Below are 13,588 nucleotides of genomic sequence, written 5' to 3'. Positions count from 1 at the left end.
TGCCATGCCCCGCCCCTCTTCTTCTCCAGCCACTGACCTGCTCATCCAGTAAGAGCCGGCTCCAAGTCCCCACTGGGATGCCTTCCCTACCGTCTCCTCCCAGAGAGACGGCTGCACCTCCTGGGGATTCTGCACACTGCCCTGCCCTCAGGATGGCCCATGACCACCACTATAAACAGCATGAATCCAGCTGGCAGCCGGAGGCCCTCAGAGGCCAGGAGCTGTCACATGAATCCCTGTGTGCACACACTCACCATCCTTGACCGAGGCTGACCCAGAGAGGAGCCTGCACATGTTTTGTGAATGCATTTTTAAGAACACGCTGACCAGGACAGGACAGTTACAGCATCAGTGAGAGGCACAGAGTTTGAATGCTATCTCCCTCCTACGCGGCCTAGATCCCAGCTGAGGCCCTGGACATGGCTTGGCGAGAAGGGCAGAGAGCCCGTTTCCTGAGCACCCGCCGTGTCCCAAGGCCAGCCCACGAGCAACTACTTCCCAAGTTAAATCCCACCGTGCCCTGCCAGGAAAAGATGAGTCAGACCAGCACAGAGCTGGCCTGGGAATGAGGGATCCAGTTTCTGGAAAGGACTCCCAGAGGACAAAAGGCCAATGCAAGTAATCAGAAGTCTGGGAGGGAGCTTCTCCACCAGTGTGAACAGAAGGGTCCAAATGCAGTGTCCCACCCACTGCAAAAGGTGTGTATGTCAGCAGGTGTTTATTGAGCATCTACTAGTTACTCGGGCATGAGGACCGAAAGTGAACAAGTCAAGGGGCTCACGGCTGGGGCAGTCATACAGACACAACCAAGACATTTAAGAAACACATGGTGGTGGGGGATTGGAGGGGGGAGATTAGAAGGGCAGGGGCCCATAGTAAGAAACTCAAGAAACCAACAAATCAGCCATTAGCTCTCAACAAGTCTCCTCTCTGCCTTTGGTCCTCTTCCAAGCGTCCTAAATCTGGGCTCCTCTGCTGGGAGGAGCAGTGAGGCCAGGGCCAGCTCTGGAAGACTGCACTGGTTGGCCAGGCTCACCAACATCATGCAACTGGAACGCCTCCTCCTCCCTCCCCTCCCCTCCCCCTGCCCCCACTACAAGGTCTTCTACTGGAAAGCTTGGCAAGAGCAACTTCAATGACAAGGAAGGGCTTTCAGAGGAGGGAGGAGAGTGCCCTCCTCCAGCTGAGAGATTTACTTCCTCCTCCTGTGGAGTCCAGGGGGCCGGACAGTCCTGTGGGCTACGGCAGACGGCCGGATGGAGGCTTGGCCTGGGTGAGGGTCAGCGCACACAGCTGCCTCTGTAGGGCAGCTTCCAGGTGAGGGGTGCCCCACCCGCCCTCCAGTCCTGGTGCCAAGCCTCCAAACAGTGCAGAGCTCTATGTCCTAAGAACCCAAGTGAAGGAGAGGGAAAGGCAGCCAAGTGCAGAGGCTTCAGCTGACACTCCTAGTGGCCTGTACAAGAGCTGCCCTGAAAAACGGCTCAGAGAAATAAGCAAAGGAGATACTGGGAATGAAGGGACATTTGGAATTGGGGGGGACTTCCAGGAGAGCAGTGTTAGAGGACTGCTTACACAGAACAGCAGCTGGCGTTTATTAAATGAACTGTGTGCCTGGCACTTTGCGAAACACATCCACACACCGCAGCAATTAACCTGCACAGCCCCGTGGGCCAGGAATGAGTGATATTTCTTCATCCCCATTTTACAGATGAGGAATTTGAGGCTTGGAAAGGTGAAGTCACTTAGCTGAGACCCTAGAACCCCACGGTGTGGCTCTCTCTCTCCACAGACAGTGGCTGTAGAGTCAGGAAACCTCACTCAGGCTCCTGCTCCCCCACCAGGTGCCACGTGACACCAGGCAGGCGCTTAGCCCTCCCCCACATCGCTGTCTGGTCTGGAAATAGAGAAGTTACATGACAGGATCTTCTTACTCGGCCCCCCAGCACCTGGGAGCCTCCCCGAGAAGGAAGCTCAAGGGGCAAAAGTGCCGAAAGGGTTGAAGGGGGCGCTCCAGGCGCTGACCCTTGACTTTGCTATGGTCTGTCCAGTCTGTCCGCAGGAGAGCCCTTCAAGGTGGCCCGCCCAGGCCCTGGCCTTCGTGGGACAGTCTCTCTCACACTCTCAGCTTTTCAAGGCATATGGATCACCCCCAGCTCCCTGGTGTGCCCCATTTCTGGGAAGCTCTGAGATCAACGAAGATGACCACACCTGACTCGGCTGAGTTTTTGGCTTAGTTTCCTGCCCACATCCCCGATCACAGCAGGTCACTGTGGCTGTGTCTGACCCAAGGGCTGTTCCTTACCTTCTCGGTGACTGCGCGGGCACACTCGATGAGCTCCCTCTTGGTGTAGCTGTCGGTGGGACACACCTGGAGGGCCCCTGCCTTCTGCACCAGGAAGATGCAGCCGTGGCCCAGGTCCTGCACGCGAGTGCGAATCTGGAAGCCGATCTGCGGAGGCAGCCGGGGTGGGGAAGGAGAAGCATGATGGACCTGGCCATTGAGGTCCTCCCTATGTGGAAAATTTCTCCTACGTCCTATGGGAGCCTGGCTAGGAAAATTCCACTGCTATTAGGAGTCCATGCTTGGTGAAGTATGGAATTTGGTTGATTTTGCTTCCCATTTTTAGAGACTGCAAAATGCCCACAGTCCTCAGTAAGCAAGCCTGCACCTCATCATCCCTAGCACACTGCCTTCCTGATATCGGCTGCCTTTTCTGGTGTATTGCTTATCTGTGTCCTGTACCACCTGATAAGAGTGTCAGTTAGATGAGCTCTGCTAAATAACTCTGTTACTCCTTTGACAGGTATTCACTGAGCCTCCGCCAGGTGCCAGGGCCTCTTCTAAGCAGGTAATGCGTTTAATTTCATTCATTCTTCACAACAGCTCTAGAGAGTCATTAGAGGTTCAAAATGCATAACTTTAGCATTAAAACTATTTTAAAGTGTTCAGATTCTTGGAACATCGGTATGTTTACCAACCAGATCACCCACCCACCCTCAGCTGCACCGGTGGGGCGAGCCACCACGCAGGGCCCAGGCTTCCTTTCTGTCAGGCCAGGTTTGAGGTTTCCTTAAAAAGGTACATTTTTAGAGCTGACAGCTCAGCAGGCATGCATTCTTTCAATGACCTCTGGCTTGTGTGATTATAAAAGGTACTTGGCCTAAACGAAGCCAAATGAGCTCCACCGTGGATAAGCTGCCAGCTGTCCCTTAAAGGTGCAATAAATTCTGCGGCCACCTCCCAGGGCCTGCATTCCTCTGGCTCTGGTGCGTGTCAGCTTTCATTTGGGTTTCATCAATCCAGCTGCCACAGTAATCTAGCCTCCAGCCCAGATAAGCAACTAAAAGCAAAACAAACCAAAACCTTTAGGCGTTAGTCAGTAAGTATTGTTTTCAAGAAATCACGATCGCAAGCAGCTGTGGCTTATCCTTCCAGCATCTATCCTGGAGAGTTACTGAAAACCAGGGAATGAAGGCCAAGAGGTCGGGGCCACCTGGACGCTGTCTCCAAGTATCATCCCCGTAGACAGAGTTTAAGGGAGGGTGACTTTGAGGAGTGAAGGGGCTGCAATTGTTAACGCTCCTGGGATTGAAGCACTTCCTGCTTTTAGGAAACTGGGAATTCCCTTAACGCCTTAAGGCCCAAAGGACATTCATATCCATTTAATAGAAATTCTCCTTCTCCAGAAATTTGGGGTGTCTTCCATTGTATCTGGGGGCCACAAAAGCTTAAAAGCTTGACAGCTTGACAATCAGGCAGGCTTCTCATGGACCACCTTCACGTAGACCACAGCAGGAGGGCCACCCCAGGATCCCAGAACCCAGCAGCTCCGGGACAGCAGCCACAAGGTGGTGCTGAGCAGGGGAGAGGCACTCTGATTCAGCCCACAGCGGGGATGCCATTTAAATATCGCTGTTTGCAGGCAGCTTGCTGCTTTCAGCATGAAGTCCAGCAGAAGCAGGGAGGGGGGCCCCAATCAAGATTTAAACTCCACCTGGCTCTCAATGCAGTTTCTGATCCATACAGCTGACCCCTAAGTACTCAAGGGCCAGAGCTCAGCCAGAGGCAAGGGCTCTGCTGCGGAGGATGACCACAGGTGTCTGAATGACAGGTGCTGCTGGGAAAGTCAGGGGAGGGCCAGATGGAGGAAGAAACATTCATGGGATCTCAAAATTTACAGACGAAGAGACTGAGGCCCAGAGAAGTGATGTGACTGGCCCAGATCACATTGCCTGCCAGTCCCTGGGAAAGCTGGCCAAGAATCCAGGTCTCGAGTCCCAGAATAGTGTCCTATCCATTAGACCAACGCTTTGCTAATTTCTTTGATATTTTCCCGCTGAGCAGCCAAGCCTCCAATCTACGCTGTGCTGTTCCCCTCCTCCAAACAAAGGCTTTCATGAAACCGCAACATGTAAAATTAATAGGGTAATTTGCGTTAAAATTTACTCCTTGACTCAACAAAAAGTCCACAGTGAGACTGAGTGAACCCAATTTTAAAAGTCAGGGTTATGAAAGCTAGTTACAGCCTCAGCCACCAGCTCATTTCTGTATTTTGCTTTGGTTGCAGTCAAAGCAAGACAGGGCAGGACAGAGCTGGTCAGCCTGAGGCCTACACCCACCGCCCGGCCCAGGGTGAGGCACGGGTGGCCCCCAGCAGGTTACCAGGTGGCCTAGAATAAGTATTTTTCAACAGTACATGCAGCTTTTCCTAACAGTTTTAAAAATAGTTCAATTAGATGTAAAAAGTGAGGCTGGAGTCCGAAACCTCTCCCTGCATCAGGGTTGAGGAACAAGGTTTGAAACCTGGAACCCTGTGGCCCTCAGAGCGGAGCCAGGGCTTTGATCACAGAACAGGGGGCGCTGGGAAAGCACAGGCCCCTCAGATCACTCCTGAATCGCCCTGGGTGGGAGGGGGAGGGACCTGCTCTTGAGCCGTCCCAAACCTGGAACCTACACAGACGTGGTGAGGGGTGGGGATACGCACTCAATGACACTCAGGCTCCCTCAGCCCCTGTCCCGAGGCCATGCTATAGCGACACGCCCTGAGGTCCCGATGCTCAGCTCCTTCTTGGAGGTGATATCGTGCAGGTAGCAAATGTGACAGAGGGGCTGGCCCCAGGATCATTAGGGAGGAAATCCCAGTTAGGAAGCAAAGAAGAAGAGCAGCACCAGAAAGCAAAGGGATGAGACAACAATAAGGGAATAGTTGCAAGAGTCCTGGTGGTTCCTGGACAGCCCAGGGCTTGGCCTGGGCAGGGGAGCTGGGCCAGGCCATGCAGTTACCTTCCGGGTATCTGGAGGCCCTGTCATGCAGACGTCCCGCACACATGGCTGCACGATCCCAGGGGAACGTGCAGGAGGGTTGTGGTATTACAAAGGCCAAGCTGAAATCAGCTTCACTCAGTCATTTTCATAGGCTGAAGGTAGCGAAGGGCTCTCAGGCCCCACACCCCAGCCCACTCCTGCTCTCAGCCCTGCACCCATGTGGGCCCCATGGGAAGCAGAAAGGGCCATGGACCTCGCCTCCAGCCCGGCCCTGCCCTGCCCTGGCCACTGGACTCACTGGGAGACCCTGCTAACCTCCCGGGGCCTTCATTCCTCCCCGGCGACACAGGACACTCTCTGCCGTGCCCACTTCTCAGGGCGGATGGACGACCCATGAAAGGTAGGCGTGAAATCATGAAGCAGAAAGTGTCATGCGAATGTTCACTGTTGGGAAAAGGGGCAGCTTGGTGCAGCGGAAAGAGCAAGGGTTGCCCGACAAAGCTGGGTTTGACTCCTGACTGCCCCATAGTTACTTCTTAACTTCCTAGAAACTTTACTTATTCCAAAACGTGTGTAAAGTGGATTTAACACTGTGACAGCTGTGTGGCCTGGGCCAATGTAACCGAGCTCTGAGCCTCGTTTGCTAATCTGTGAAGTGGGGAGGAGCTCACGAGTGCCCGGCATGCTCAGGAGAGGGTGCACCAGGCGGCAGAGCGCCTGACTGGCCTTGGACTTGGTGAGCAGTGCACACCCTCTCGCTCTTCTCCAGAGGGTCCTCAGTGAAAGAGGATGAGAGAATCAACACACCAACCAAGCAATCGTCTACTCAACTGTACTTCCGCAGAGCGTTTTGTGACACCAGAGGACCATCTACAAAGGGAATCCATTTTAAAGACTGTATTCCAACAGATAAGGGCTTTAAACACGCTAAGTTTCTCAAAGCAACACTAAACTTCTCAGCACATGTGGCCGGCCCCCAGCATGAGCTGGCTCACAACCAATGCTTATTACAAAGAAACGATGTTCAAAGACATTAAACGTGGGGTTTTAAACGGGCCGCTTTAGTAAAGCATGACTTGAACCTCAAGGAAATCCCTCCATTCCCTCCTTGCCCAAATAAAAGTAAAAGGGAGAAAACTGTCTCCAGGTTTTGCGCCTTGAGGGAAATTAGGAACCTGGTCTTCCTGGGGTTTTGGATCAAATTTCAATTGGAGGGAGTCAAGAAATGCCCATCATCTTCTTTACTGCTTAAAAACTATACGAAATGTACAGGTTTTTTTCTCAGGCTTTAGAAACACTCACATCTGAAAGTGGGTGAAATACACCGTCCCTGGGAGGACCTGTGAAAGTCGAACAGACAACGATGGGTGTTATCTGCCGAACTTCAGTTTCTTCTTAGACAGAAAAATGGGAGGAACAAATAGCGTGTAGAACAGAAGCTGGGCATCGCTCTCTGAGCTACAGAAAGTGTGTCTTGGAGTGGAAAGTTTGGAGGGTTTCACAGCAGACACCCATCTCCTGGGTGTGGGGCGTGCGGGGGAAGGGCTCTGGGGCCGGCCACAGGCTCTGGACAAGAACATTGCCACCAGCTCGCAGCTCCCTCGGAAACAGAGCTGCAGTCACTCAATCTTCTCCCCAGCATTTACCCTCAGGAGCCACAGCTCACAGGATCTGCATTTCTTCCCTTCTTTTTTAAAAGAGGAAACTGATCTTAAATTGCCAAGTTGCCAGGGGGTTTAAACTTTTCTGAAGAAAGAAATGTTCACAGTGATGTTAACACAAGTTTCAATTTTCCATGGAAAAATGAGCAAGATAAAGCTCCTGCTCGATGTCCAGAGAGCAGAGCTGGGACTTTTCCTGTAACTGTCACATTCTGGAAGAGACCGAAACGCGGACTCGTCTCAGCAGAGGGCAGGGCTGCAGCGAGGGGAGCAGCCTCGTATTTGCCCGGAACATAAACATTTTCACATGCTGTGGTGTGGGGCCCTCCTGGGTACACAAGTAATTCCACCGTCTTGGAATAAAAAACTACATTGCTTCAGGGATCTCCCAACCTTCTCAGTTTTCCCCCAAATATCTGTCTGGCAAACGCACACAAAGAATTTTCCTTTGCAAGTCACGGGTAATTCTATATTCTCTCTGCCCCTTTTCCCTCCAGGTCGCACTGCTCGTGTCTGGAATGTAAAATACATCTCAAGATGTAATGGAGAAAAGGGAGAATCTTAATGAAAACATCAGCTGCTACAAACACAGGGCCAATAACTAAAATTAACTAGTTGTGCTTTTAACAACACATTTTCTTCCCTGGCTGCTTGGGCAATATTTCATCTCGTGCTTCAGCGGTCTGCGCTGCAATAGGACGAGCTGCTCGCTTCGCCAGTGGGATGGAATGCAGATGTGGGAAGGGCTCCGGCAGATTACTGGGTCTCCACTCAGGAACTCAGGCAGGCCGGCATTTCAACGAATCACGGCAGATGGCTGTCGATTCCACTTTTAAAGATTTCTGGAGACAAAGCCAGCACCCACCCCTCCGCAATCAGTCTCTTTTAGTTTTAATCTCCCTGCAAAGCCAAACGTTTCTACCCTTTGTCCAACCAAGCTTTTCCTTCCTGTAACCTAAGTTCCCTTATACTTGTTTATGAAATTCCAGATGATCGGTCTACTTTTCAAAAAAATAAAAGATGGAACTGTGTCCAGACCCAACAGAGCCCTGATGTGGGTCTGTGAGCACTTTTCGTTCTTGGTGGTGACTTCACAGACTCATTGAGTACAGAATTATTCATGCTGCAGCTTAAATGCTCAATCATTCTAAAAATCTCGGGATGCAGGCACTGTTAGACACTGAAGTCATCCATGCTGGATATATATGTACGCAAGTACATATATATGGTGCTCCCGTTCACATGCACTGCCACAGCATACATTAGAAAGTAGTTTTTGTCTCGGGTCTTCGTTTCTGCAGTATCTCTGGGAGCCTTTGTGAAGACATGCTTACCCCTGGCTCCCAGGAGCAACAGCAGCCCCAAGTAACTTGGGGACACTGAGTGTCATCACAAGGAGAAGGGAAGACCGGTCACAACCTTCTGCCTCGACAGCCCAGTTCATGTAGGGATGTGCTGAACAGGGTTTGTGCCCAATAAACAGCTTGCTGCATTTCACGGAGAGTAGTTACCTTCATCTCCCCAATGTCTCCACAATCCAGCCCATTATTTTTTATTTCAGACTGAGCTCTCTCTCTAAGGAGCCACGTAGGAGCTGGGACTGAGCCCTTTCTGTGTGTTAACACTGATACACGTGTAACAGGCACCCCCGGGCTCCACCCACCCGGTGTGCTTCCCAGCGGGACACTCGATCCCTCAGGGGTTTCAGAGACCGGAGCTCTTAGAAAGTGGCCTCTGGGACCAAACTTTGGCTGTGTTAAGACTCTCGGGGGTGCAGGCATTCTGAGGCAAAGTCTGTGTTGGCCACTAAGGAAAGTGGGTTTAGGGGAGGCGGGTGGATGATGAAGAGAAGTTTGTAGGAGGATGGGGATAGGGATCTGAGCCAGCTCTGAGAAAGTCACAAAAAATATCTGGGTAGGACTTTGTTACATGAAAGTAGGCAACCCAAGTGCCTCTCAAGAGAGGGGCAGCAAAACCCCACACTTCAGTGAGCCTTTGACAAACATAAAAATAATTCAGAGAAATGTGCTCGCCAGGAGTGGGACATAAAAGGAAGGTGGCCGTGGGTGTTCTGCCCTTGGCATCCCGTGATGTGCCAGGGGACAGGGGACCTGGTAGAACATCGTAAAGAGTCCTTCTTCTGAAAGCCCACCTCCCCAGATGGCCCCAACCTCAGCCAGGAGGCCTCAGAAAGGACAGTGAGCCTCACACACAGCCTGGGGCCACTGGCTCTAAACCTGGGAGCTGGCAGCAAAGCAGCAGGAACCAGGCCTGGTTCTGGCTATGGGGCTGGGGTCTTCTGGAGTGGAGCTAAGCTACAGAGAATCCCCCCTCCGCCCCTGGAGTGGGCACCAGCGTGGGTTGGCTCCTTAATAAAACAGGGGCTTAAGGTGGCAGACCTCCTCTGGTTCCGCCGTGGCTGCAGCCATCTGGCCCTGGAGAGCCAGGTGCCCATAGTCACTGGTCATTTGTGAAGCCAGTCCTCCCAACTCCTCCGGGTTAGTAACCGACTTAGTCATCTGGAAAAAGAAAACAAGCAAGACACAAAACACACACAAAGAAAAGCATGAGAATCATGTGTTAATACCTTTGGAAGCCAAAGGATTTCATTCACTTTTAAGCTTTTGGCTCGCATTTGGGGTTGGACACAGGAGGGGGCAGTTCAAGCGAAGCCCATGCTGCATCGCACACAACAGGCCAGGGCCCCTCTCAGGCCAGCGGGCCCTGGCCCAGCCTGTGGGCAACATGCTGGGCTGGGGCCAGACAGCGTGGAGGCCGCCCTCAGGGTCCACCCTGGGAGGTGAGAGCGGCAGCCCAGCCAGCCCCGCCCTGTGGGTCAGTCACCAGAGGAGTTCCCCCAGGAAAAGCCCGGGGGACACCTGTGCAGTGCACATGCCCGGTCACACACTCCTGCAAAGGGTTCTTCTGGTCTCCAGGGACCCAGAAGTGGGTCCCACTCGGACAGACAGGACGTGAGGACAGGGCTTGTAAAGACATCTCGTGACTGAGAAGGGATGGATACGACACAAGCTCTGGGGGAAGAAATTTACAGAGAACACAGCTTCGTGGTGAATGTGTGCCAAAGCAGGACAAGGTTTTGGCTCCAAACTGAGTTAAGGGTATACCGCAGCCTAAATGGTCTAGAACTACCCTTTCATTATCAAGGTATTCTGTATTTCCCCCGTTTCACAGAAAACCTTACCTCCGTTCACCCCACCTAGCTAACATTCCACTTTAGTTTCCTCTTCCTCCGACAAGCAAGCCTTAGTTCTCACAGCTGCAGTGTTAACCTCCACCCAGAGAGCGATCCTTGTCCCTCTTGGGTATGAGGCTTCCCACCTGCATCACCTCTTCTCTTGCTCTGATGAAATTATTTTCTCTCTCTGTCTTTGTAGCATTTGAAGACCTTGATTTTAAAGGGTTTTTAAATGACTCCCCATCCGCTGGGGCGGGATGGACTGTACAGCCATGTTGACCAGGAAGTGCCAGGACTTCAGGCCGAGGCGTGGGGCCCCAAGAAATGCATGCTGAACCCCAAGGAAGCGAGGCAGTCCCAAGAGCTGCTTCATTTGAGCCCTGCCACGAGGAGCATGATGATGTTGGGGTGCCCCGATGCGGTGAAGCAGGACTCTAGCCAACTCCGGGCCCAGGCCAGTTATCTATCCCAGGAGTGGCAATGCAGCTGAGGCCAGGCTCCATGAGTACATGGACACCAAGGGTCAAGACAGGCTGGCTGAGAATCTAGCCTGGGAGAACTTCCAGAAACACCCTGAGGCCACTCAAAATGCCTGCATCTTCTGCTGCACTGTGTTCCTGCTCCGAGGAGTCCGCACTGCTGGGCGGCCTGACTCGATCTGGGACCTGCCCCCGAGCAGAGCCGGCCGGGCCCCGCTCCAGCCTTTCCCAGTCACTGAGATGGGCACTGTTCCTCCCGCCCTCCCAGCCCAAATCTTTTTCAACAACAAGAAGCCTGGCACAATCACAGAGTTTCTAAGAATGAGCAGCAGCAGCAGCCAGGGAAGCCTTTGTGGTCCAAGCTCAACCTCTAGTGGACACAGGACTGCATGACAAAACTGTCCAGACAGGCAACGGGCCTGACGGGCAGGAACCGAGCCATGGCTCGGCCTGGGCCCCACAGCTGGGAAGGCTGCTGGACCGTTTGACTCGGGCTTCTGCGGCAGCATCAAAGAGGCACCTTTCAAAATCCTGTCCCGGGCCACCTGAACCTACAAAAGTTGAGTGGAACTTTCCTACTAGTACTCCTGTTCATTCCTTGAGGACACCTTTTGTCGTCTTTTATATAACTTTTTAACATATCGGGATAGCATCCACTATTTCTAAATGTCATTTACAGCTAAACATCCATATAATACAATTATGACTGCATTACATTTTAGAAAAAAAAAAAGGTTACCTCTAAAAGTGACATGCCTCCTATTGCCAGGATTTATTTATTTTATTTTTAAAATTTTATTTAAATTGTTGTTGCAGTACAATTTCAGGATTTTTTTAAACCCATAACTGTGCTGTTTCATTTTGCCTGAAAGACTGGCAATCTTATTGTTCAAGTATTATAATTTGATTTGTCAATCTATGTTTTATCCCCAAATATCTTCTCTTATACTATAATTTTAATCTCTACAAACACCTTAAGTCCTTTGTGAGGTGAATAGGATTTTTTTTCTTTCTCTGGAACTCCCAACTGATTTCCTCCTTGATTCTCATTCTCTCTCCTCCCTTTGCTCCCCGGTCCTCAAGCCCAGGTCTCAGCCATCTCCACTTCTCCCTCGGCGGACTGTGGCTTGCAGACCCCGGGCAGCTACAGAGACCACAGATAAAGAACAGAAGCTGGGGCCCAGGAGGAACTAGAAATACCAACTAATCTCTCTAACCCAGAGCCAGGAACTGAAGACTCAGCAGTGGTGTGGACAAAAGGGCACCGACAGTGGGAGAGGCAGTTCTTTTTCTCCTTACCATTTCCTGAGCTGTTACCGCAATGGCTTTAGAATATTTGACCACTGTCGTCTGATAGTCAACAAATGTTCCCTTTGGTTCTGGAGGCGTGCCATCATCCAGCTGGAGGAGAGGAAAAGAACCCAGAGGTCATAAGAGGACAGTTGAAATGCAGACTGTATATATTAGAATTAGGAACTTTAGAACTGGAGAGGGCCTCAGGGTTTCTTCGGGCCCAGAGTTACGAGAATCCCACGCCTTTGCAATGAGGACTCCCAAAGGGGTGCACATGAGGCATTTGGGGTACACAGGCAAGGAGAAACCCCCAGCATTGCCTGAGAGGGAGTGGGGGGCCTTTCCAGAAGGATGATGTTTTAGCCAAGTCTTACCAAGGAGAGGAGTCTGCTGCATGTATAACGTGGGGAAGGTGTCCCAAGGGCAGGGAATGGCATCCAAACATATAAAGGTGGGCGTAAGCTGGGCAGTTGTAGGGAGGCACAGTGATGGGAATGGCTGGGGGAGGAGGCAGAATTTATATCACAAAGGGCTTCCCTAGATGTCTCTACCCTGGAATGCTCACTTCTGATCTGAGTTGAGAGAGAAGAAATTGGAAGCAGCAGATGTAATTTGTTACTCGTCTGACTCTAAGCACAACAAGAATTGAGAGAAGGGTGAGATCACCATGGGGTGGGAGAGCTAGAGAAGTGGGACAATGGCTGCTCCTTAAAGGGGTTATCTTGGGACATATTGGTTCAGAAGATGTGTATTCAAGACCCGGTTCCAGGGCTTGTGAATAGGTCTCAAGCTGGGTCTCTGAGTCTCAGGTCCTTCGCTGGAAACTGAAACTTCCAAGCATCAGAAGGTCAACTGAGATCATACCCGGTCAAGAATTATATGAAGGAAGAGGAGATGATGACCATGATAATGAAGAAGATGACAATAATGATGTTAATGCAATGATGATCATGATGAAGAAAAAGGCAACTTGTCTTCACCACCACATCGTTACTGTCACCACTGGTTGCTGAATGACAATAGGAGAGAAGACAAGGTGAATATAGATAAAGGAAGACTAAGAACAGTGAGCAGTGGGGGCTGTTGAGAGTGGTGGGAATGAAGCTGGATCTGTTTAGTGAACAACTTTGCCCTGGCTGGTGTGGCTCAGCAGACTGTCAGCCTGCGAACCAAAGGGTTGCCAGCTCGATTCCCAGTCAGGGCACATCTCTGGGTTGCAGGCCAGGTTCCCAGTTGAGGGTATGCAATCTCTCCCACATGGATGTTTCTCTCCCTGTTTTTCTCCCTCCCTTCCCTGTCTCTAAAAGTAAATAAAATCTTTTAAAAAAGAAAGAAAATTCTTGAAATCATGAGAAAAATGGTGACAGTAGGGTTAGGCAATGACATATGTGAGAAGATCTCTTTGGAAGCTCTGCCAGGTAGCTTGTAGTCAGGGGAGAGACAAGGGGCCAAGAAGGCAATGAGAAGAATGTCAGATGCAGTCTTCAATAAGAGCTACCCCTCACGAGCAGGCATAAGCTGCAATGTGAATGGAAGGAACATATTGCGGTAGCCTACATGTGATAATGGGTGTGCTCGGCCTGGGATGTAACTTCCACCAAACCATCAGCACAAACTCCAGGCTATGTATGTTTTCTTAGGTTTCTTTATCAGGGAGATAGATGCTGCCAAATATCTCCACTACACTGTGGGA

The 13,588-nt window shown here is 51.3% G+C and overlaps 1 protein-coding gene across 10 annotated transcripts in view; it reads right to left on the bottom strand.

The window, feature by feature from the left end:
• TLN2 (talin 2) overlaps positions 1-13,588 on the bottom strand; it is a 409,742-nt gene that overhangs the window by 47,782 nt on the left and 348,372 nt on the right. For 9 of the 10 annotated variants that reach the window (XM_045822076.1, XM_045822079.1, XM_045822081.1 and 6 more), the window contains 3 exons: positions 11,902-12,003; positions 9,327-9,446; positions 2,303-2,449 (listed from right to left, as the gene is read on the bottom strand). In XM_045822076.1, the coding sequence (XP_045678032.1) occupies positions 2,303-2,449; positions 9,327-9,446; positions 11,902-12,003 (369 nt within the window). The remainder of the gene's footprint in view (positions 1-2,302; positions 2,450-9,326; positions 9,447-11,901; positions 12,004-13,588) is intronic. The other variant, XM_045822086.1, reaches the window with a different exon arrangement.

This window comes from Phyllostomus hastatus, unplaced genomic scaffold (assembly GCF_019186645.2).
Source record: "Phyllostomus hastatus isolate PE091 unplaced genomic scaffold, TTU_PhHast_1.1 phas_scaffold_501, whole genome shotgun sequence".
Taxonomy (NCBI): Eukaryota; Metazoa; Chordata; class Mammalia; order Chiroptera; family Phyllostomidae; genus Phyllostomus; species Phyllostomus hastatus.
This window is presented reverse-complemented; position numbering and strand designations above follow the sequence as displayed.